The sequence below is a fragment of the Pituophis catenifer genome, unplaced genomic scaffold, assembly GCF_029215685.1.
Source record: "Pituophis catenifer annectens isolate HBS135680 unplaced genomic scaffold, rPitCat1.0.hap2 SCAF_3, whole genome shotgun sequence".
Classification (NCBI taxonomy): Eukaryota; Metazoa; Chordata; class Lepidosauria; order Squamata; family Colubridae; genus Pituophis; species Pituophis catenifer.
In genome coordinates this window covers 151,678,134-151,704,559 of record NW_027256883.1, presented here as the reverse complement: position 1 = coordinate 151,704,559, position 26,426 = coordinate 151,678,134, and the positions used below count along the sequence as shown (strand labels likewise).

The 26,426-nt window shown below is 34.2% G+C and overlaps 1 protein-coding gene across 1 annotated transcript in view; it reads right to left on the bottom strand.

The window, feature by feature from the left end:
* USP24 (ubiquitin specific peptidase 24) overlaps positions 1-26,426 on the bottom strand; it is a 77,047-nt gene that overhangs the window by 40,094 nt on the left and 10,527 nt on the right. Inside the window, exons 2-20 of the mRNA XM_070941302.1 lie at positions 22,676-22,844; positions 18,830-18,897; positions 17,414-17,557; positions 15,177-15,299; positions 12,878-12,913; positions 12,249-12,314; positions 11,846-11,911; positions 11,397-11,471; positions 10,934-11,092; positions 8,848-8,962; positions 7,554-7,657; positions 6,386-6,493; positions 5,731-5,826; positions 5,430-5,591; positions 3,033-3,140; positions 2,084-2,233; positions 1,808-1,939; positions 1,314-1,425; positions 681-757 (exon numbers count right to left, since the gene is read on the bottom strand). Coding sequence (XP_070797403.1) covers positions 681-757; positions 1,314-1,425; positions 1,808-1,939; positions 2,084-2,233; positions 3,033-3,140; positions 5,430-5,591; positions 5,731-5,826; positions 6,386-6,493; positions 7,554-7,657; positions 8,848-8,962; positions 10,934-11,092; positions 11,397-11,471; positions 11,846-11,911; positions 12,249-12,314; positions 12,878-12,913; positions 15,177-15,299; positions 17,414-17,557; positions 18,830-18,897; positions 22,676-22,844 — 2,070 coding nt within the window. The remainder of the gene's footprint in view (positions 1-680; positions 758-1,313; positions 1,426-1,807; positions 1,940-2,083; positions 2,234-3,032; positions 3,141-5,429; positions 5,592-5,730; positions 5,827-6,385; positions 6,494-7,553; positions 7,658-8,847; positions 8,963-10,933; positions 11,093-11,396; positions 11,472-11,845; positions 11,912-12,248; positions 12,315-12,877; positions 12,914-15,176; positions 15,300-17,413; positions 17,558-18,829; positions 18,898-22,675; positions 22,845-26,426) is intronic.

The following is a 26,426-nucleotide window of genomic DNA, read 5'->3' as shown; positions in this document are numbered from 1 at the left end:
TCTCAATCTCATAAATGAGCAACATTAATATACTTGCAACCCATGTTTGTTTGACCAATCTCTTTTTCTTTTAATTTCTTTCTTAGCTATTCTTCCCTTGTATTTCCAAAGACCAAGTTAGAGGCTTTGGAAGGAGATAAAAACCTAACTAGAAAACAAAAAAAAAAAACACAAACCCACCATGCATTCCTGTAGTATATCGTCAAAAAACACAGTTATCTTTATAAACCAATTTACAACAATGGCTTAGCACGCAGTTTTATGAAAGTAAATGGTACAGACTGCAATTTATTCTTTGATACTTATGTTGAGTTTATTCCAAGAGAAAACCAGACTACATTATAGTTTAATGTGCTATATTAACATAGCAAAGCTATTTTTTATTATTTTAAAATAGTTTCTGAGTATAAGTCAACTGCACTCTTGCAACATATACAAATTAAATACCAAGTTGAGTAACAGAATTGATAAAATTCAAGTGAATTGACATAAAACTAAACCAGTAATGGATTAAGGGTTTAGATTTGCCCTATTGTTTAATTTTAGATTTAAATTTAGGGCAAATCTAAACTCCTAATCCTAAAAGAACGAGCATCTAACCATCATTTTTTTTCCATTTATATTATTTTGCCTGTGAAATGTGAATGGTATACAGTATATGATTATAGAAAGGTGCTTACCAATTGAGTTCCTTGTCGTTTTAATCGATGATCACAAAGATTCACATTTTCAAAAAAGGTCTTAAACAAACCAAAACCTGTTTTTAAAAATGAACGGTGTAAAGGAATCCCACTATTTTTATTTAAGTACACAGCACAAATATTGGCTATATGAAACAGCTGCTTTCAGGCAAACTGACAATAGGTCAATATTGTTTAGATTTAATCCCCCCCTCCCCCGCCCTCCCCTCAAAAACCATTCACTAGATTGAATTCAGAGAACTACAAAGACAAAAAGGGCTAGGTAGTGGAGATTAGTTTCCCACCTCTTCTCCTGAGTTACAGGGCCTGGAAATGAAATGTAAGTACATTCCACTAGAGAAGGTATCTCTGGCCAATTTGGATGTCTCCTTTTCTGAGTCTCCAGTGCTGTATCTGACATTATCCACGCCCGGATCTCAGAATGATTATTTAGAGAGTGATTGGCAGATAGAGGAGCAACAGGAAAGTACTTCCTACCTACTTGACTCCCTAAGGATTTCTCTGAACCTAACACGATTTACAATATCAGAAAATTCACTAGTTTTATCCCAAAGTGTCTGACAGACATTCAGGATTATTCTGAAATCCCAAAAGGCAAAAATACTTACATACCATTCATAGTGATTTCATAGGACTCCAATTTAAGAATTTTTTCTTTAAAAAGCTGCTGTTGCACGTCACCTTCAAGGTCATGCTGTCCTTTTGTAAACCATTCAAAGCACATCTGTGAAAGAAACACATAATTTCATAACTTTTCTTACTTTAATAGGCAAATACATTGTTGCTTATTTCATGAGCCAGAATTTAGTTAGTAAATGCCTATTATTCAAAGTAAGTTTTCTGTATGCATAAACATCCAGTAAGGTATATTTATTGATATTTATTCTGCCTAGCTTTATGTTTATCTTATATTTCCTTTTTAAAAAAATACTGTTTCAATTTCGTAAGTTGAATCAGCTCAGCAGGGTATCTATATAATTGAGCTTACAAATGAATAAAAATTGGATGCCGTAATATGGGTAAACAAGAGTAGCTACTATAGGAACTATTCCGAACCACCTTGCCTTTTTACATGAATTGCTTGCCTACCATTTGTGGGATCTCACCTCTCGATCTAGCTCACAAACATCTTGGCCCGTTACAAGGCATTCCCAGATTTCCCGAGCACGATTCCATCCTAAATAGAGGGTGGCTTCTTGAAGAAAAAATGCCAGAAATTTGAGGTGTGCCTCTAAATACTAGAAAGAGAAAAATAATATATTTGAGTTGCATTGAATATTTTTTAAAGAGATTCCTTTACATTATTTAGGTGCTTGTATTTCTCATATGTATTTAAGTTTTTTCTCAATGGTTTCAGCTTTTATAAACCATTGTTTGCTTACCTCCCGATAGGTGTACCGGCCATCCACCAATGTTGCTCCTGACAGGCCTCCAGCGCCTGCTACTGAGGCAGCCAATCTGTGGCAAGCTATTAAGCTTCCTGTTACCAGTTTCACTATCTCAAAGTTTTTCTTCAAGTCTTGAATAATGCTCTTGACAAAAATATTAAAAAAAAACTTCTGTTAAATAAGGTGTTATAGTATATACAATAAGGTTTTAAATAAGTGGAAGTTTCCTGTATGCATCTCTGACCACAAATGCTATAGAGGCATAAGATTATATAGTTTCTATCCCCTTCATGCTCCTGGAATAAACTACCAAGTATTTAGAATATATGTTGAACATTTTCATGTTTCTTAACCGTGAACAAAATACTTCCCTTCATTTCTAAAATAAACATAATTTATTCATTAAATTTTAATATTAACATAAAGAGAATCTTGCTTAATTTAATACTTCAATTTATTGTGACACTAGCACAAATTATTCATAAAAACATAGTCACAAGTTATGTATTTATTTACAATATAATTAGTAAAGCATTCTTTCCTCTTATACGGTTTCACTGCTAGGTGAACTTTTCTTGGTTTATTTTTTTAATGTTTAATCTTGCTTTAAATTGGATGTTATTTGATATTTTCATAAACACAAGCCCATGATTTAATTTTTTCTTTAATCTTTTAGATTTTTAGCTTTTAATTGCTTGTGTTGTTTGCTAAGTAGGTTGTATAATGTCTCTCCAGAAAGATAATATGTACATTCAAATATTACATACAAATTATTTCTAATCCTGATTTCATTGCTAAGGTCCAACTATCCTTTATCACGATATGATAATATGTAATATGTAACTTGATAAACGTACAGTAACTGTTTAAGGTTTCCCATTTTTATTTTTCCACTTCCACTTCCTTTCTGTGAATGTGTGCATGAAAAATATACAGTACTCACCTTATCTTGCTTTTGGTAGGTTTGTTTAATAAATGAGCGCGTGATCTCATGGAGTTGGCGTAAAGCTGGTACCACCCACACAAACTGTGGATTATTGTGCTGGGATGACTAATAAAAGATATCAACAAGTTAGATACTTAAAATTTATGGATACATAGCATAGATTTTCTTAGCTCTGTTTCCTATTTTAGACTACTTTTATGATTTATACTTACTTTTCCTAGATTTAAAAGATTACTTTTTTTCAAGTTATCTTTTAGAAATCTGTATATAACACTGATGAGATAGCCATAGATACTGAAACTGAGTTGTGGATCTGGATGAATCTGAAGTGGATTCAGAATAGATGTACCCAGTGGATGTCTTTAACATATTCTGCCTCAGTTTGAAACCCTCTGCAAAATTCTGATCCTGGTCTGCTGTTCTAGTATACTATAGATAGCAATTCAGTTACTATACCAAAAATAAAAAGTTTGCACACTGTTGTAGGATGACAGATGAGAAGCATGGGATTCAGGGATCAATACAGGCTATTCAAGTTATTTTTATAATCAGATTTAAGTAGTACTTGAATTATAGCTAGTCATTTAGTGATCACTCAAAGTTACAATGGACCCTCCAAAAGGTACTTGTGACCATGATTCAAAGTTCTGATGGCCCCCTCCCCCCATATGGCCGATTGCAGTATCCCACAGTCATGTGACAATTTATGAAGTTTTTTTTGACAGAACCCAATATTTATTTCTGGTTTCTGACAAAAAGCAGCCATTGCAGGCAATGGCTAGTTTAATGGCCATGGTGTTCACTTAATGAATGCCACAAAAGTTTAAAATGAGGTCAGTCATATGATGATCCACTTAATGACTGGCATGACTTACGACTTACGTATGACTCAATTACAGTTTTATAAATAAATAAATAAATAAATTCATTATCACAATCACTTTTTTGTATGCCCAGCAAAACCATGGGAACAAGGCCTTTTGTGCACTGATCAGACAATGCAAGAATAATCAAAGCGCTCATGGTCATAAATACAAATGCTAAATTTCATTGGGAATTTGGGGAATGATGAAGAACAGCAAGATATTGATAAAAGCAGAGGAAATTTAAAAAGAAGAGTATGAGGTGCCAATCAGGCTTTATATCATATTCAGACAAAGGGTTGCAATCCATGATTTAAAAAAAATCAAGGTTACAGTCATCAGAAAGGAGAGCAGTTTAAAAGAGGATATTATGACATATCCTTAAAGATTAAAATAAATTATAGGACAAGTACTGACACTGGGAAAGGAAGTCAATTTTTCTGAGGCTGAGTTGAAACAAACAAAGAGTAACAGCAACAAAAAGCAAACTGGTACTTGCACAGCCTTGTATCTGAAATAATTTGCATTGCTTCTGTAATGCAAGATGATACTTTTATTATGGTGTTTCAAAGCTAGTTATGCATTGACTAAAATCATCAAACTATGTTTTTTATTTAGTGAAACATTTCTAGATTATATTAAACCTTACAGTTATTATAAACATTACTGAATTAGTGCAGAAACTGGCCAGAATGGCAAAGAAACTAAAGATACTGGAATATGACCTGGGAGACCTAAAATCAAATCCCAACCCTAACTCCAATGGAAACTCACAAGGTGACTTTTAGTTAGCCACTAACTTTTCACTCAAGTTGAGAAATATTGAGGATGGAATAAAGAAAAACCTCTGTGTGACACACCTTGAGCTCCCAAAGGAAAGCTGAGATATAAATGTATAAAATAATCATAATTATACTCCCACTAAAAAAAACAGCAACAACAGACATCAGATAGATTACATTATATAAAGAATTAAATTGGCATATTTTGGACTAACATACTTCACCCAGCATTATATTTTTCTTCTGAATACTTCTTAATTTATATTTAATGTAAAATACTATTTTCTTTCTTTTTTATACAGAAAAAGCACTCAAAATAATTAAAATTAATTTATATCAGAAAAAAAACTAACATTCTTTGACTTTATAAACAATCTCTAAAACTTTCCAAAATTGTCTAAACTTGATCTTTAAAAGTCTTTCACTATAAAATCTAAATTGTTTAAGTATCAAAAGTTTAAATTTGCTTAATTCCTGGATTTAGCTGAAAATTTCTTTGTTATAATCCAATAATTGAACCTTTGAGAAATAAAACAAAAACATAAACTTGAAACAAAAGAATGAGATTTACCTCACCCAATCAGTCTTGATTCTCTACTGCCTTCAAAAGTACTAACTAGAATTAGTTACAGGATAACTAATTCTTGTAGCTTGTATGTTGAACTAAAAAATGCTAGAACTCGTGATAATAGAAAGAAAATGTATCTTAAAAATATGAATTCTGAAGCCAATTCTAAAGACAAACCAACCTTCTTAATATCTTCTATACATTTGATGATATAGCTTCTTTTGATTGCTTCCTTCACTGCATATGCATCACTAAGGATTGTCAAATGCTCCTCCAAAGCCTGCTGAATCAAGCTGCTAGGTAATGTTGGAAGATGAGCCAAGTCCCAGAGAACTTCAAGAACCTAGAACAATACACATATCACTGTCTGTTGCAGAAATATTTCTTTAATTTAAATGCTGTCCATCTTGCCTAGAGGTGACTTTAAGCGGCTTATAACCACATAAGCCATATGCATTTTGTTAAAAAATGGTTCCACGTGCCTTTCCAGTGGTTGCCTCCACACGTGCTTCCCGTCCAATACGTCCTATCAAGCTTAAGAGTTTCTGTCGTACTCTATCACTCTCACACTCCCAACTCTAAAAAGCAAAAAAAAGGAAAAAATAGATAAACACAAAACCAACTAAAAACATATTCTAACATTTTTCAATACTTAATTTAACCAAATACAAATCTGAGAATGTATAAAGAAACTGGAAACAAAACGAATGCTTAATTTAATTCCACCCATACAAATCTCAATTTTAAAAACACATAAGAAATTTGAGGTCTGTAGCTGAGTACACTTAACAGCCAAATGTATTTGACCTAAAGAAGAGTATAATATGAACTACTAAAAGCAGTAGGCTACTTTGAATTGGAAATTTAGAAAAAGGGTTTTCATTTACATTGAAAATTGTATTCAAAAGCCAATTTATAATTAAGTAATTAATAATGCTGTAGTCTTCTTCTAACAAATTCAATTTAAGAAAAACTTGTCAGACATACATGTAACTTGGTAAATATATTATGATTGCTAAAAAGTAAAACTAGGCTAGGCTTGATTTGACCTCTCATCTGGTCTTTTCTATACGATTGTCAGGTTTCATGTTTTTAACTGTAATAACAGAGTTAAACTAAAACAAAAACAAAGCTTACCTTCTGAATAAGGATAAAAAGATGACTTAGCTGATCTGAGCTGAACTTCACAGCGGCTGCTGCAATAATAGTGTGGATGTTCTCTATCACAGTTGATGGTTGTCCTGACTTCAAAGGAATTGGGATTAGGGGAAGAAGGGAGAAAAAGGGCACATCAAGTTAAAGAGACCTGGCTACTGCAAATTAGAAGACATCCTTCTTTCAATGGACAGGGTGTATAGACTTTTTATAACCACTGTAGGTTCCCCCTTTGGGGGCCAGGAAGAATATGAGCAGCTGGATTCACAAAGGAGATAACCTTTTTTTTTTTTTTGGTAGAATATGTTATCCAGAAGAAGGTGCTCAGTACAGCTTCTGATAAAGAGGTTGTCTCTAGATTTAGTATATTGGACAATTTCTATCTCCTTCCAAGGTACTAAAATTGGAGCCATCCAGCACCAAAACCCTTGGAAATTCCAACATCAGCCATGAAATGGTGTCTAAGAGTTCATTAATGTCTGCTGTCAAGCTGCTTGACATTTGATACACTCCCAGCAATCCTAAATTGTCTTTGTGCTAATTCTATGCATTGGATTTGCAATCAATTTCCTCCTGTTTCCAATCTTTGTGAGGGTATTGCATGCAATCATGGCCACCCTTCCTCTTTGCTCTCTGTTGCAGCCTAGTCTGAAATTTGTAAAGGGCAATTTCCATGGTGCTACATCCCTAATGTTGCTCAACAAAGTTTACATAATAATATACCAGTTCTATTTACTCATCTCTTGCCATATCAGTTCATGTCATCTGCAGAAATAAAATCCTTAAACTCCATGGATAATTATAATTGAATGAATCAGTATTTCTAGTTGACGGCTTAGTGAATTTCTGAGGTTTTTATATATTGCCACTGACACACATATGTTAATATAAGACAAGTATTCAAATCTTTTAAATTCTATATTTACCTATATTTACTGGTAAATGCAATATCATTGTAGTTTCCCCTAATGTACTGTAGATTTGTGTTGTAAAATATTCAGTTTTTTAAAATTCTTTTTCTCACAGAAGTTTTTAAAAACAAACCTCATTTCCTGATGTGCAACTATTCCTGAAAACACAGATGTGAACATTCTTTCTAAGCTTTTCAAGAACAGGATGTAACTTAAAAATAACAGCTAAAAATCCTCACCTGTATTCGCCAAATTTTGGTCAATTCGTCTAGAGACAGCTTGCTGCCCAATAGCTCAATAATTCCCTTGATACGATCACAATATTGTGCTTGATCTATGTTACCTAGAAACAGAAATACAATTTAGACAACAGATGCAATAAAACAGCATTAGCTTCCTAGCATTTTTTTCCTATCTTACTCAATGCATAACCACCATAGTAAATGAACATTTGGTACGAATTCTGTTAAACTCATATTTGGGGATACAGAACTGCCATCTTCAATTGTCCCATGTTTGTTTTTTAATAGAAAGCATTGAAAGTATATATAAGAAGCCTCTGTGGGGCTTCACACACCTATTTCCTATCAATTCTTTTACATAAAAGGACAAAACATTCAGCTCTGTCCCTCACTGATGGCATCATTATCTGACTATCACATGCTCTGAGGTCCTTGGAAGATGAAAGAAAAAAAATAAAAGGGAAACAAAACCTCACATACAGAAAACAGCAACTGAAAAGAAAGCGTATTCCCTTCTGACTGCTTTTGCCTTAAAATAACATGATTTCTTTTCAGAAATGTAACTAAGAAGTTGTCAAAATTTGAACTTCAAACAAGAGTAATCTTGAAACAACACTTCTTAAATATAATTGGCTCAAGTGTAATGCATCATAAGAACAAACTACAGTGAGCTGTGCGCTCATTGATTTATTTTCCTTGTACAACTTAAAAGAAAGTTTGGAAATATCTTTCATTTGAGATTTGCCTCTCTCTTTTGTGCAAGTCCGAGCCAAGTAAACAGTGATTAATCTTTATTGTGAATAATGAAAACAATTCAACTTTAATATATTAGCTTGCTTGAATTAACTATGGTTAAGTTTAAGATTAACCATAGTTCATATAATTCAATAAATTGTAGTAAATCTGAGCAAAATTTTTAAATACTATTTGCATGTCTATAGAAATTCTTAATCATCTAGGTCATGGATGTCCCAAAGGTGATTTTCCAAAAGGCAACTGGATTTTCTTGGTTTTTTTTCTTGAAAATATTTCACTTCTCATCCAAGAAGCTTCTTCAGTTCAGATTTCAGCTTCTTCTCATCCAGGCTTCTTGGATGAGAAGTGAAATGTTGCCTTTTGGAAAAGCACTTTTGGGACTACTATTTGTATGATTACCCTAAAAGAGGGAGAAATGAAAAGCACCTGAACCTTATGCTCTCAGAAGTTATTTTTCAATTCCAAACATGATTAAACCTTCTAACTGAACACAGTCAGAATGTCAGCGAAGTTCAGAAGACATTTGTATACATACCTTCTAATGCAATGGACAGGACAGAGTTTTCTACCAGCCAGTTTAGTAAACGATCTGTATCTATTGCATTTTTTACCGATTTGGATAAAGTGCTATCTTCAATAAGTTTTGTTACCTAAAAATAAGGACAGATAAAGCTATAAAATATTTACAGTAAAAATTGCCCTAGCAATAAAAGTTATGCAAAGCCTGAAAACAGTATCTTCTTGCCCATAGCAGAGAGAAAATATTTTAGAAGAATTAACTAAACTTTTTCCCCCAGTTTATTACTATGGAAAGAAGAAAAGTATCAGAAGATTAAAAAGCCTTAACTAGACACATTATTATTATAGCGATCAAACAGATGTCAGTGCAAAGTCCACATGAGATTCAATCGTGTCTTGTCTTCTATGTTTCTCAACTCCCTTCTGTTCTTTTTTTAACACTTTCTCCCCTAAATTAAGTATCTCTAAATAGTATAACATTTTTAATAGAAGAATTGCTTTGTCCTCTTGACATATTGATTGCCTTGGGGTTTTGGGGGAGGTGGGTTTTTTTTTTTTTTGGATCCTCTCCAGATCACCCTATCCTTTTTACAGCCAGAAGTATGCATGGCTTTAAAGTGTAATCACATGACAAATCTGAATCAAGGCATTATAATGGCAGCTTTATTTTAAGTTCCTATCATAACCATTCCCAAATGGGTTTTGCTTTTTTCACTGCAGGTACCCTATCATGTACAGGGCATATTCTAAACTCAATCACCCTTTTCAGCGGACACAATAAATATATGGAGAGGAATACTCAGCTATTTGAAAAACTGATTCCCAGATAACGCACCATCTTGAAACATCTGAATACTTATTCACCTAAAAGCAGCAGACCTTGCACAGTAAACAAATATCTAAATTGCACAATGATAGACAAACTCCATAAATTATAGTCCTGTGCCCAAAATATAAAAGACCACTGGCCCTTCAATGTTATAAAAGGAAGAAGCTTACGGCTACAATTATTGACTGAATAAACATTGGCAGGGAAACAGGTAGGATGACAGACAGCACCTTATGCTGTCTGCAAAAAAAAAAAAACAACAAAAACAAAAACCCTCCACTTGATTTAAAGTGCCCATGAAGCTAGAGCCACCTAAAATACTTGTTCCTGGGGGTTCAGTTTCAACAGAAGTGGACTTTCAATATACTTTTTGCAATCTGCATGGAAAAGCTTTCTTCAGGAACAAGGAGTTTCCTTTTACATTCAGAGGAATATGAAAGGGTGAGAAATGGTGGCTGCTCTAATTTCTTATTCAGTTATTCACTGGGTAATAAAATATTTGTATATCTGCTTTAAAAAAGACAAACAAAGGAAAAAGTGCTTGAAAGTTGTTTTTTTAAGAAAATTAATACTGGTTAATACAGTATTTGGATTGAATACTATCGGAGAATACCAGGGCTGTAGACCTATATTGGGAAGTTGAAAAACATTCCAGAAAAAGGAACAAACCATTTTCATACATTCAATAATAAAACTACACAGACATGTACTGAGAATCATCAGGAATAGGTGAATCTACTTTTTATAATAATATTTAACTGCCACTTATTCTATCACTGTGCTTCAAACATAGTAATACAGAGGGTTAGAAAGAAGACTTAATTTCTTCTCAGCCTAGGAATCAATTTACTATCTGAAAAGTATCTGAAAACTCTGTAACATTGTAACTAAAACCAATAACCCAAATTACGCTTTTATGCCCTACAAAAACTTAGCAGCTGCCTTGAGTTGAACTCTACTTTCTATGACTTGAGATGTTAATATTATTTGTTTTTCCCAATAATTATGGAACCTATTTTCCATTAACTTATTGTTTCATCTTCCTAGTCCTGGTAATCCCCCATTGAAATACTAACTAAATCTAATTCAGTTTATCTTTTTTAAAAAAACATCAGCCAAATTTAGTTAGCTGCTACCAACTGCTGTTGCTTTTCTTTAAATACTGAGTGAACGAAAAATCTCTAGTACTTTAGTACTAGAATACTCTAATATCCCAGTACTCTATACTAACCCAGTTATGATCAATTTTAAGATTTTAGCCTAATAAACTTACTTCTTTTAGAGAGTTCATTTTTGCACTGAAATGAGGTGATTTTAACATACGCAATAGGATATCTAGCCGCAGATCATCTACTACTGTTACTAAATCAGGCTGAAATCGCATACAGAGGAGCTTGATGGCAGACAAGAGTTCAGGAATACTGACTAGCTTCTGTGAAGGAGAGAAGTTATGAGTAGTATATACATTTCACAGGAATACATTTTGTCAACAGAGATTATATCATTTAATTTGGTGAAGAGTGGAAATTTGCAACATCAGGAAACATTAATTAAAAAAATACAACAAGGATATAGTATCTGATATATAGTATATACCAGATACAGTGCAACTGACATCATTTAGGCAAAAATCAGCAGAGAATTTTCAGGATAAGCTTGAATAACCTAGGTGCAGCAGTTATTCAGTTAACATTACAATGACAATTCTGGATTATATTTAGGAAATCCAGGACTACCTTGTCTTTCAGGTCTTTCTCTTCAATGTTTTGAACGTATTTAATCATATTATGAATGACTGGATCCAACATGGGCTGTAAAATGAAAGAATACTAATTTAGGATCTTAGAAATAAAAATATACTTGTAAGTCTTCATACTGCAATATTTCCATCCTTTTAAAATGGGAAAATTGGCTGGGAGTCAGCATAGTGCAAACTGCAGCAAGTCAGTAAATTATAATTCTGATCTGTGAGTATAAGTGGTTGCCATTTATTTAAGAGACAGCCCATTCCTCTTATCCTCATTTTGGCTATCATTATAAACATATCTATGTCAATATTGGACGAAGTACCTGAAATCATCTCTATGCAGATCTAAATTTATCCCCACACAACTGTAATAACCCTATTACTATTAAGAAGAAAATCCAAACTCTATTTGCTGCATCATTATTAAAAATTAATTACCTGTACCACTGAAGAATTTAGATACTCGGCACAAACTCCCAAAGGCTGAACCAATGAAGAGACTGCCTAGAAGAAGAAATATTTAAAAACAAACAGAGAATATTCCCTACATAAATGCTTCACAAATAGACACATGATAAACATGTTAAACACATATAAACATGACTAAAATGAACTAATAAATAACTAGGACCAATGTCGTATCTGATAAAATAACAAATACAATTCACTGATAATGCAACCATAGAGTTTTACACCAGAGTTGAACATATAGTAAAAATCCACAGAAATTATATTTGCCTAATCCAACACTGGTATTCCTTTATTTCTACAACACCAGAAAGTTCAGAGACATTAGCTACAATAAACTACAATTAGTTTAACCAAATAACATTTAACTTACCCCAAGTTCAATGTCTTCTGAATGAAGTTTAGACTGAATTGCAGAAAATCCTCCTAATTCTGCAAACTAAGCAAAATCCAAATTGGCAGAAAGTAGAAAAAAAACTTAAGTACATAGACATGCCCAAATATATATACTAATTTAAATGAACTTTCAATCACCAAATAAATAATCATGAAATTAGTACAAATAAACCCCCGTCTGAAATGTCTCAAAAAGGTAGAATACTGTAACATTTATTTCATGCTATTGTTCCCTGGAAGGAAAACAGTAGGGCTTCCTGGATCACTTCAACAAGATAGGGGAAAACTAAGACAACTCATACTCACATTTCATAAGAAATGAAAACCAATATTAGCGCTGCTTCGGTAAATGTCTTTCTTCCTGAAAACTCTATTATCTCACTTCAATATCACATTAAGGTATCTCAGATACAAATTCATACTAAAAGATGATTTTTGGCACATAACTACAAATTTCTTTCCATATATCCTGGATAAAAGTTAGAACAACTTTTTTCTACTCTGAACTATATGCTCTTTAGAGCAAGTATTTGTTATTTTTTTAAAAAATTAAAGTTTTATAAAGGTACACGTGATATAGAGTGAACAGTATTTTTATTTACTTACCCTATTCACTAAGTCTACTAGCCATCCATGTGGTTCCTGTATGATTGAGAATACATTTTAATGTTGGAATTTTAATTGTTTTTGTTTTCTGAATCTAAATTACTTCTTATATTAGCAATCTCTGCAAATGCAAAACATGATTCTTAGCAAGAATCATCTGAAAAAGGCACCTAAAGAGCTGAATGTTGTCGTTTTCTCAAAATAAATCATTGGCTAGGGCAACATTTGATAATAGATTTGTTATCTAAAAAATAACAATAACTCCCCATGAAGCACCATGTTAAAAACTATTACTTTTAAATCTGGAAACACTATTTGATATAAACAAATCCAAAGCTAAATCCAAAAGTTCCATTCTGGAAGCATGATATAATGATATTAAAAATAAAAGAAAACTATAGTTTTTTTCAACTCATATTTTTAAAAAATATGATAACGGATTGCATTGGTGTAGTAGACTGTCATTACAGCTACTCTTCAACTTACAATAACAATTGAGACCAAAATTTCTGTTGCTAAGTGAGATATTTGTTAAGTGAATTATGTCCCATTTTATTTATTTTTATTTATTTATTTTTCATATTTGTATACCGCCCTACTCCCGAAGGACTCAGGGCGGTGAACAGCCATAATAAATACAAATACATATAGAAGTTAAAAACTATTAAGAAACAGATTAAGTAATTTAGGCTCAAAGATTAAAAAACATCCAAATTTATCTAAAGAAGTTTAAAACCCAATTTAAAAGACAGTTTAAAAGCCAATTAAAAAGGAAGAGTTAGGCCAGACCAGCTTGTTGGAATAGAAATGTTTTCAGGGCTCGGCGGAAAATGCGTAAGTCTTGGATGTTTCGTAACTCCGGGGGAAGCCCGTTCCAGATGGTAGGTGCCCCCACAGAAAAGGCTCTCCCCCTGGGGGCCGTCAGTCGACATTGTTTGGCCGACGGCACCCTGAGGAGTCCCTCTCTATGGGAGCGAACTGGTCGGTGAGAGGCTATTGGTGGCAGGAGGCGGTCTCGTAAGTACCCTGGTCCTGAGCCATGGAGCGCTCTAAAGATAGTAACCAAAACCTTGAAGCGCACCCGGAAGACCACTGGGAGCCAGTGCAGCTCGCACAGGAGGGGGGTTACATGAGAGCGCCACATTTCTCCCATTACCACCCGCGCGGCCGCATTCTGGACCAGTTGGAGCCTTCGGGTGCTTCTCAAGGGGAGCCCCATGTAGAGAGCATTACAATAATCCAGGCGTGAGGTGACAAGGGCGTGAGTGACCGTGTGTAACGAGTCCCGATCCAGAAAGGGATGCAACTGGCGAATCAGGCGAACCTGATAAAAAGTCCTCCTGGCTACGGCCGTCATATGCTCTTCAAAAGACAGCCGTGAGTCCAGGAGGATGCCCAAGTTGCGAACCCCATCTGTGGGGGCCAACGACTCGCCCCCAATAGTCAGAGATGGCGCCAACTGACTATATCGGGACGACAGAAACCATAGCCACTCGGTCTTGGATGGGTTGAGTCTGAGTTTGTTCCTCCCCATCCAGATCCGTACGGCCTCCAGGCACCGGGACATCACCTCGAGGGCATCATTGGGGTGGTCTGGGGTGGAGATGTACAGCTGGGTGTCATCAGCGTACTGATGGTACTTCACCCCAAAACCATGGATGATCTCACCCAGCGGCTTCACATAAATGTTGAATAGAAGGGGCGAGAGGACCGATCCTTGTGGCACCCCACATATAAGGGGCCTCGGGGTCGACCTCTGCCCCCCTGTCAACACAGACTGCGACCGGTCAGAGAGAAAGGAGGAGAACCACTGTAGATTATGACTTTTATTACAATTATGACTTTTGTCACAATTGTTAAGTAAATCACTGCAGTTGTTAACTTAGTGACATGGTTGTAATGTGGCTTCTCCACTGACGAAGGTCACAAAAAGTGATCACATGATCCAAGGACACTGCAACCCATCATAAATAGAAGCCAGTTGCCAAACATCTGGATTTTGATCATGTGACAATGTGGATGCCGCAAAGGTCATGTGAAAAATGATCATAAGTCAATTTTTTCAGTGCCATTGTAACTTTGAATGATCACTAAACAAACTGTTGTAAGTCGAGGACTACCTGTATTAAATATAACTTAAGGAGATACTTCATGAATATTGTCTATTTTGTTGAAAAATGTAACCTAGGAAAGACTACAAAAATCTGCTGCATTGTTAAAATATAAAATGTTGCTATACATATCTCAAACAATATGCATGTAACACTGTCCGTTAAATAACCATACATTTTATATTTACCTTTTGGAAAGCAGTAATAGGAGAAACAGCATATAGATTCCCTTCCCCAAATATCTCTGTCCAGTTCCTTTGGCACATTTTCATTCGGTTTTTGAAATGATACTCATTGTCAGGATTAAAAGCCTTAATAAATTAAAAGAATATGATGAAAAACAAAATCCCAAGCAACATAGTGAATTAATATTAAAGTGAATTAACAGAATATGTGTTTTAAGATCTCAAAGTTTTAATGCATTTTACAACAATTTGTTAATATATTTTTATCATACTCTGTATTATTTTTATGTTTAACTTTTTAATAGTAAAATCTTGAATATATTGAATATAGAGAAGCATATAGGAAAATATTTTATACCAGCATACATTATTTGTCAATATAAGTACTGTTAGCACCAGTTCTACACAAACGTATTTTTTTCATTCATTCCTAACTTTAAAAAAAATTGGAAAGATTAAACATGGGGCTGTATGGCACTAAGCATGCGCTGCAACACTGTTGGCAAATAACTATGCTAATTTAGTTAAATAACAAACTGAACATTTATATTCAGCTACCAGTATATATCTGTACTCTGAGATATACAAACTGTATGGTGAACAAAGACTGCCTCAGTGAATATGAGTAAGAAAACTACACCCCCACCAAACTTTGAAGCCTGGGGTAAACTAAAATTATCCTGTAGGAAGGAAGTAGAATTGGACACATCCCTGTGTCTTTCCGGCATAAGAAAGATAAATTAGAAGGAAAAACTTCTGTATCTGTTACTCAAGAGAGGGAAAATGTAGGACTGGATAATCTAAAACTAAGTAGTTTTAGTAGTTTAGTAGAAACAGTCTTGTCATAGGAATCATAAAGGTTTCCCTCTTACCTTTCCAATAAGAAACTTGTCTGCCTGCCTGCCTGCCTCTCTCTCTCTCTCTCCGTCCCTCCCTCCCTCCCTCCCTCCGTCCCTCCCTCCCTCCCTCTCTCTGGGGTGTGTGTGTGTTTCTTAATAAAGACATTTGTCTCCATTTTATTGATAGGACAAATGGATCCGTTGACAACTCATTTAAAAAAAACCAAGAATTTGGCAAGAACTGAAAAATCTACATGCTGGTATTGCTATGTTAATCAAGTCTTAAATTTTATTAGTAAACAGTATTGTGAAATAAAATTAATCTTTATATTTTTAATGTAAAGAAAAATGTGTATGCTGAGGCTTTGGGACATAATCACACAATCAAGAAAAACAATGGTGTAAAATGTTAACCTTTTGGGGGAAGTGGAGATGGTTCAAGATGAAAATAATGATCTTACATTGCATGGTTTTAAAAATCAAAATAGCAAATAACAAAAATAACCCCTTTTGCCACCAAATTTGTATAGCTTTCTATAGCAGAGAGGTGTTCTGGGACTCAAAACGGGAGCTATGGGCTTTATTTTTGCTGTATATAACTATGTAAATTAAATCCTATTCATCTCAAATGTTGAAATAGTATGCATAGAAATTTGAGTGTTATTATTAAACTTTTATGTAATATTTCCCTTTAAAATTAAAGTTCTTTATTTAAGCAAATCTTACAGTAGCACTGCAGAAAAGGTAAGTATAATTATTTTTGAAAAATTATCTAAAAATAGCACATTAGCATAAATTTGTCCTTTTTCAAAACAGTAATAATCATAGTATATCTGCAAAGAAGTCTCAGAAGCAACAAATATCTATTAATGTACAGTATCACAATATTCTATATCTGTGAATCTGTCCACTACAACTTGAAAGCAGTTGAATGTATTTGAATACCAATTTTAAAAATCTAATATTCAGCATACTATACTGTATTTTTTAATGCTGTGACTTCATTATGGACTATAAACAAAACAAAGAAATAATCCAATATGTAGGAGAAATGTCAGTGCATTGATCTGGACATCTTGCTGAGCAATCAATTATCCTGACTACCATTTAGAAAGCAAGAGTGCAGTCTTGGAAGTGGACAAGACAGAATCAGGGGTGTCAATTTAGAGATCATGGCATACCAGTTACTATAAGTCAAAGTAACAGGTTTAGCCACTTGAAACCATTATTTCTGATTATATCATTTTGGTTGATCAAATCTGTTAATTTAGAAATCACATTAAACCACAGTTAAAAGCTAACTTTACCACAATTTCATATGATGTCTCACTTGGGCCCTTAATGTAAAGCACTAATATTTGCAGGCTGAGCAGTCTCAGAGAGATGTAGTAGTTACAATACCATTGTAAGTACAGTTAGAAGTCCAACAGGAATAGGATCTTGTTTCACTCTCTCTGCAGCCAGATCTACTAATAACATCAACATATTGTAGATTCCCTCATGGATTTCAGTACCCCATTTATGAACTGCACTTGATGTCAGCAGCTGGAAAGAAGCAGAGTCTTTGTTAACACATCTTTCTGTATACTACCAAAATCCTGGCTGCAGTGACCTTTAACTGGGTGAAACCATGGATCATAGCTCAATAATTTTTCAACCAAGGTATCTCAAATGGGCTAAATTACAGAATAAGTCCAAAATCTATGATCCATGACTCCAGAGGAAATGAAATTTGGGAAGCTGTAACTGCTTCAGTACTACTGCTGTGCTCATGTGATCATTTGCAATGTTCCCTGATACTTCCCAGCTATATGTGCAATCCCCCTCTTCCTCTCCCACCTAGCAGCTGCCTGCTGGGAAGGGAGGGAAGGAAGGGAGGGAGGGAAATGCAGGGAGGGAGACAGGGTTAGGGACGGACAGCAAACAAATTTAATAAATGAAATAAAAAAGACAAGGTGGCAGGAATAGGGAGCGGAGGGGGAGGGAGGGAGGGAGGAAGAAAGGATTTCCAATGATCACTGCCAGTTCCCAAGGAAATTCTATGGGGAAGCTGACAAGCAGTCAAAAGCAGTTCCCATTCCTGATTTCTGTTCACCCATAGTCAATCGTGGTCTGTTTCTCTGTTTAGATAAGGAAATATCTCTAAAACAATGACTCAATGGGTCATGGGCTGTCCAGTAATCAATAGAGCAACAGGGCTATTTTCATGTAACTATCAGCAACTGAGCTCAATTTGAAGATACTACAGGAAGAGAATTTGAAAGTGATTTTACTACCTTTGACATTTAAATTGCATTTTTCCGGTCTTAAAAAAGCTTATTTTCACTTAGCAGGTTAAGTGAAAATAAAATCTTAAATAAATCCTCAAACTAGAAAAGTCATGGGTGTTTTTTTCATCCAACACTGTTGCCAGAATGAATGTCAACTTGCAAAGCTTTCAAGTTGCCATGAGCAGGAGGGAGGGAGAACTGAAGTGAATTCCATACATTTTTCTGATGGCAATCAGAAGGAGGGTGTTAGGTTTCACAGCCAGCCAAAGTGGTTAATTGGAGAATGTGATTTATGACATGGCCAGGGGGGAAGGGAGAGACAGGGTCATAGGGGAACGTAAATCTACGTGAGGTCAGTCCTGACTGCATCCAAGTATTGCCGGAATGGTGCTCCAAATAAATCACTATATTTCCTTTGAAGTTTGGATCATGGCTCATGAATTAATTAGGGCATCTTTCGGAAACTTGACAATGAAAGCAATTCAGTTTTGACTATCTCCAATTCCAGCTATAGCAATTCAAATTTGATTTTTATTTTTGCACTTACCTTTTTAAAAGCTTCAGGCATACATCTCTCCATAAATCTCCTGCAATTTTCATCAGAATCAGAAAGTCCTTATTTAAAAAAGAAAAAAAATAAGAAGTTAGAATTCAAACTATTCTATACTAAGAAATATAAGAATGAAAAATAACTAAAAAGTTATAATAATTTAATAAAGAAATATAGAAGAAATAAATATGGTATATTCTAAAACATAGCAGAGTGCTGATGCTTTTAAAATCTTAATATATTTGGTGCTAGTTGAGTTGTTACAGACATATTCCAAATCTGAATGAACCTAGATCAAAATATTTGGAATTTTGAATCACTGAGGTAATTTATGTATTTTATTGGTATTTTATTTTATAGTTAAACCCCAGGATAATGATATACCATATTTACTAAAAGAGAGAAAAGTTTAGATAATGATATACCATAAGACAATGAATATATTTACCTAAATTTAAGATGATTCCTTTAAAGAAGAGTAGATAGAAAAAAAACAACAAAACACAAACACACAGAACCCAGTGCATGCCCAGTTTCTTCTGCACAGTTCTGCCCCTCCCAATATATGTGTGCATATATCATTATTCATTACATGTGTATAGATAGCAACACCTGCCTATCTACCTGATAAAAAATAAGTGAATTAGTTATGTTTGCAAAATTAATTATCCACTTATAATAACCTATCTCATTTACAAAAAACATTATCTCTGTCATATACAAACCACACTCAGAAATCAATATTATTCAGACGTACAAATATTTGTCTCATGAGAGGGTGGGGGGTGTAGGGAAAGAGAGATGTAAAGTAAAAAAGAGAAATGGAGAGGTTGAGACTTTGGAAAAAGTTAGGGTTTTTATTAATATGAAGAGCGATTGCAAGAATTGGGTATGGCCAGTCTAGAGAAAAAGACTGGGGTGACATGATAGCAGTATTCCAGTATCTGAGGGGCTGCCACAAAAAGAGGGGTCAACTTATTTTCCAAAGTACCAGAAGGCAAGACGAGAAACAATGGATGGAAACTAATCAAAGAGAGAAGCAACCTGGAATTAAGGAGAAACTTCCTAACAGTGAGGACAATGGAACAGTCCTAACCAGTGGAACAGCTTGCCTTCACCACTGGAGGATTTAAAAAAAGACTGGACAGCCCCCTATCTGAAATGGCATAGGGTCTCCTGCTTGAGCAAGGGATTGGACTAGAAGACCTCCAAGGTCACTTCCAGTTCTATTCTGATTGACTGATTGATGAAACAAGAGGAAGTAATTGGACAAAGAAATTGAAAAGAGATAGAGGAAAAAATGCTGTTGAAAAAATGGTTAAAGACTAATCTTTGGAATAACTTTAAAATGTATCCCATATCCGCTACTTTTTTACATCCAGTTGCATCTTTGCCTATTGACATTATTTCCTCCATCCCTCCAATTCAGACAAATATTATAGTAATTTCTGAACAAACTACATACAGTATTCAGTATTCACCATGCTGTCAAATACATACAAATAAGTAAAACTGTTCTTTGAAATTTGAGTTCTGCAGTGTCATATATCATCCAGTAGTTACTATATACTAGTATATGTTAAGTTTCAGTGGTATAGAACTTATGTTCACAGAACTTGGTTTAGCAGTTGAACACAACTATAGTAGTACTATTTTTAAACAAAATATGGTCACTAAGCATCCACAAGAACTACTGTATTCTTAAGTGGCAACTTAGCACACATCTCCAGGTTCAATGATTTCCACGGCTTGTAAAATCCAGATCCCAACTGTATAGTCTTCTACCTGTAATAGCAATTTAGACTGCTGTATGATGATATATGCTGACATTTTGTTCAGTTTCCCATGGGAGACAAATACTACCCAAACGAGAGATTGTTGCATCATATTTCAGAAAGACATGGTATGGCTGTCAGTTTTAAAAGCTAGGTTTTGTTCTTGGTTTAATAATTCAAAAGACGAACCAACAAAGAATACTAGTTGATTCATACTGCTAAACAAACCAGAGCCATGCTTGATGATTTAGCCACTCCCGATGACAGAAGCCAAACAGAAGCCTCATGAACTCTATGCTTACTTGGAATCTGGATAAGCAAATTCTCAAAAACTCAGGTTTATTGTTATGTGAACATAGTCAATAACAGATAGGTAAAGCTGTGTTGGATGTGAATACTCATTTGCATGTAGCATGTCACAGTCTATGCCAGAAGGATGGGCTAAATGGCAAATATGCTGCTTCATACCTGCTAGGTCTATCCATTAGCAGGAAGAGCTACTAAAGCACAACAGGTGGTTGGTTAGTCAATTTTAGCACAACAGGATTCTAACTTCTGCCTAGAATATGAGTTCATTCTCTGATTTATTCTAAGCAAAAAAAGCAGAATTGTTTCCATACTTCATATTATGTTTAACTACATAACTACATCTTGTAAGTATGTTTACCATCACACCAACTTTATGAAGTTTATATATAAACATATATGAATTGGCCCACTGCATCTGTTTGACTCTCTTTCTATATATCATGCTCAAATAACTAGGAAATAGTTTAGCTACTTCATAATTTCAGAATTGGCCTTTCATAATTAAAAAAACAGCAAAGTCCATTGATAACCAATGCTGCAATCTTTATCTTCCCAACCAGGACAAAATCATTACCTCTGGATATATAAAAAAGAGTGCAAAATATGCTTCCATTGTTGCTAGCCAGTGTTTATGTCACATATTGTAGTCTGCATATTTCAAGCATGTTCATGTCAAATATTACTGTTAAATTAGTTAATAATAAAAATCATTTAATTAAAAAGTTTCTATGTTAAAAAGATAAAAAACATAAAATTAAAATGGCCAGCACTATATAAAATGTTATGCTTATTTCTACTCATAAAGTATTTTGTTTAAAACGTTAATAACACATAAATGGAACACAAGAAGTTAACAGTGATTTTTGTGGGGGGTTTTCCTTTTTATTATGTTGTTATAAATCATGATAGATTGCATTGTTTCAATAGAGATGTTTATATAATGCAATTAAATATTATTAATATTCTATTATTTAAATAGCTTAGAGAAGGGTTGTCAAATTTGATTTCATTGAGGGCCGCATCAAGGTTGTGTTTGACCTTGAGGGGCCAGGGTGGGCGTGACCAACCTGTGGTGCCCCAAGTGCTCTGCCAGCGAAAATTGGCTCCTGAGCTCCGTTTTTGGCTGCTATGGCTTCCTGCAACCTGCTTATGGCCATCCCGAGCTCCATTTTCGCTGGCAGAGGCACTGCGGGGCAGTCCTTTGCTGTTTCCAGGGCTGCCCTGCAGGCCGGATCTGGCCCCCGGGCCTTCAGTTTGACATCCCTGGCTTAAAGTATATGGGTATTCTACCAAATTGATTACAATTTGGTATGTCAATATTGCAAGCATAAATTTGGCATTTTCAAGTTGAGTATAACATTAAAGAAAAATATTATGACACACATCAAATTATATTACACAAAGAGCTTAACATGATTACTTATTATTAAAGTCTCTTTTGTATTATTTAGTATACATGTGTATGTATGCATTTTACACATACACACACACACACACACACACACACACACACACGGGAATTGTTAGAGAAATGTTAATAAAAGGGAAAAAAAGAGATAAAAAGATATTTTAACAAGAATTGAAATATCTCAAAGTAGAAAAAATGAAAAAGGAATAAAGAAAGAAAATTAACTGTGATTTTAAAATACTAAAGATTTATTTTTTACCAGCAATACAGCAATTGAATATTATTTTTATTAGTATTAGTAGAAAATGAAGTATTTTAAAGTTTTTTTAAAAAAAGAAAATGATAACTTACCTAGCCTTACAAGATACGTTGATGCAATTAAACATTTGCCAAGAGACTCTTCCCGCTTATATGGTATGGACCAGTGATCTGTTAATACTCTGCTCTCCAATTCATAAAGATTTGTTGTAGGAAACTCTATACCTTCTCCAGAGCAGTTACCATTTTCATCGTTCTTCTGCTGAGAAAAAAGCCATACGTGAGTTCTAGCTAAGAAAAGATATAAAAGGCAACATGCCAACTCTGTACTGAAAAATTTAATATACTAATTACTACAAAGCTTTCATTATAAGCAGAAACCTGAATTCACTTGCTCTGTCTACTTGCTATTTCTAGACGCAGCAAGAAAATCAAAATGCACCCCAAATTGGGAGAACTGTTATTGAACCTAGTATGTGCATACTGTAGTACAGATGAACCATATTGTTTTTCAAAAAAATATATATATTTGTATATGTTACAAATTACAAAAAGTTTCTATACATATTTTTTTCCTCAAAATTATAAAAGCAAAACAAAACAAACCTTAAAGAGAATATGGGGAACATTAATTCAATTAATATAGAATACTTAAAGAGAACATGTATAAAAGTAATGTATAATTGTTACACTGATAATTTATAAAGCCAGATGATCATGCTTCACAAATCAGGAGCCAATGTACAGCCACCGTTTTGCAAATAAAAATAAAATAAAATAATATAAAATATAAAATAAAATAAATAAATAAATAAAAAGCAAAAAGGATTATCCATTCAGAGATACTCTTTTCATGAGGTCTCAAGCACCTTCCCTATCATGCAATTTCTCCTACTGTATCCCAGTTTTGCTTATAAGCAAGGATGGATAATCAGGCAGTTACCATAATGGCCTTGTAAGGGATATAAATTGCTCTTGGCAATTGGGACTGGAATTTCCATTGCTTAGTGACATGGTCATAAAATGTGCTGTCGCGTAATGTGCTGCTTAGTGGCGACAGTTCCGACATTTCTGGTTGCCATCGTTAAGTGAATCTTGCAATGTCATTGTGACATCACATGATTGCCGTTTGTGACCTCTTGGCAGCTTCTTGGTTGACTCTGTGTGAAGCCAGCAACGAAGATCACAAATGGCAATCATGTGACCGCGGAATGCTGCATCATCATAATGAGCCAGTTGTCTGAATCGCAGCCATTTGACTGTGCGGACTTTAAAGATCTGTTTATAGGTAAAAGATGATATATGGGAAGAAGATACTTGTTGTATTTTCCAAGAAAGTGATATTACTCTGCTAAAGTAAAGGGAAGGCACATGAAGGTTTATGTTAAAATATATGTTACCAATATTTCTGAGAACACTTAATGGACTTTTGCTGCCCTGGCTAAATTTATTTATAGATAAATAAGATGTAGGAAGAAGAGTTTTTTTAAACTGTATTTTCAGAGGAAGTGGTAAATTACTGATATTGTAAGATATTTCAACTGATTACTAAATTTGTTTGTATTTGCTGTGATGAAGTTGGAAGACACTTTATATATTTTTCTTTTTCTTTAGTATATTCTTATTTTTTCTTTCTTTTTCATTTTTTTACTTTCTGCATCTTTTCTTTTAACTTGTTTATTCTTTATTAGTTTTTTAATCTTTGTAATCATAAAGTTTAATGTAAATATGTTTGAAGGGTTACTGTACAAGTGGTCCTTACGGTGAAAACCACCTGTGTTTTTCCAACTTTCTTGACATTTCCTCTAAAGACAGAGGTTTTACAGATGCTAAACCAGTCGAAACTATAATATAAAATCTATATTTTTAGATTTTGGGGGTTTTAATATAAATTATATACGTACATTATATATTTTATATTTTTAACTGGTTGTTTTATTGTTGTGAGCCGCCCTGAGTCCTCAGAGATAGGGTAGCATATAAATTTTATTAAATAAATAAATAAATAAATAAATAAATAAATAAATAAATAAATAAATAAATAAACAAACAAACAAACAAACAAACACACACACACACACACACACACACACACCCTAGAGGTTTCTGCGAGTTACACCTGTATCTTTCTATTATACTATATATGCCGTTATGTTATATGCCGTTCATTCACATACCTTTTTGATAGATATTCTTTACTAAAAGTAAAAGGAAACTATTCAAGCTGGGAGAAAAAAGCAAGCAGAAAAGGAAAGCAACACTAAAGTAGAAAGAAGCAAGATATATAATTTCTGTCCAGAAGCAAGTGTCTTTAATGTAGCTGCATGTTGACACAAATAAGATAAACAAATCCAGTCTAAGTGAACTTAGTATTCAATAATATCTATCAGACTCTAACTGTTTGCTGGAAAATTAAGTACGTAGATTATCTATAATTAAAATATATTGTAAATAATCATTGTAATTAATTTTTCCAATAAAGAATGAACTGAAAAAAGGGTTGACTTAATTTATTATGTAACCTTTAGCAAAGCATTTAAAGCTCTGTAGTAAAAAAGTTGCTGCTGCATCTCAATTAATTTATAAATCATTCATATAAAACACAAAGTTGAAATTGGAGAAGATCTTCACTAAGACTAACTCAAAAGCCATGTGAACTTTTCCCTTCTTCCAGTTTAATAGAATGCCCTTCCATACACATTGGGCTATATGTCTCTTAATCCATGATGGGAGTTGAAATTAAAACTGCTTGGCATTAAGATGTATACAAAGCAATGAATGGGAAAAGAAGCAGAGGCATCCAACCATCAGGCCAGGTTTTCTAGCCACAAGTCTTATTGCTAGCCTCAAAACGGAGATCATAGTATCAAAGACATTAATAATTAGGAACTGCTGCAAATATAAAATGGATCCTTACATTCCACACTGGAAAAGTAAAGGCAGACTCTCCATTCTGATAACATAAAGGAGGCCTATTTCTGTATCAGGTGCAGCCACAGGAATTACAGACATCAAGGATAAGCAACAATTTGTTATAAAAACAAAACTTCCTAAATTTGTTTTCAACTAATGTAGCCTACGGGAATTGCATATTTTTTCCACTTCTTTTTTCTGCTGTCCAACTAACTCATTAGAGGTAGTCCTTGACTTACAACAGTTTATTTAGTGACCATTCAAAAGTTACAATGGCCACTGAAAAAAGCAATTTAGGACTGTTTCTCACACTTTTGCAGCATCCCCACAGTAACACGATCAAAATTCAGACGCTTTGTAACTGACTCGTATTTATGACAATTACAGTGTCCAAAGGTCATGTGATCACCTTTTGCTACCTTCTGACAAGCAAAGGCAATAGGGAAGTCAAACTCATTTAACAACCATGTTACTAATTTAACAATCACAGTGATTCACTTGACAATTGTGGCAAGAAAGGTCATAAAATGGGGCCAAATTCACTTAACAAATGTCTCACCTAACAACAGAAAAGTTGGCCTCAGTTGTGGTTGTAAATTGAGGATTACCTGTACAAAGTAGTGCCAAATATGAGTTTAACAATAGAGCAATAAAGCTCCAATAAAACCTCAAGTATCTGAAAAAGACAAAACAAAATGGGACTCATTGCACACTGGCTACTCACTGAACAGGCTATTTTAAATCACTGTGTACTCGGACAAGTTTCAAAACCTGTGACTGCTAGTCATACGTTTTCTTTCCAGAGCCAGGTCACCGTGTCATTTATAGCCTTTGTACTTTTTGCTAATGGTTCCTGTTTCTAAAATACACATCAAGAAGTATAGAGCAGGAAACTAGGAAAACATAACAAGGAAATGACAGAGGGAGTATT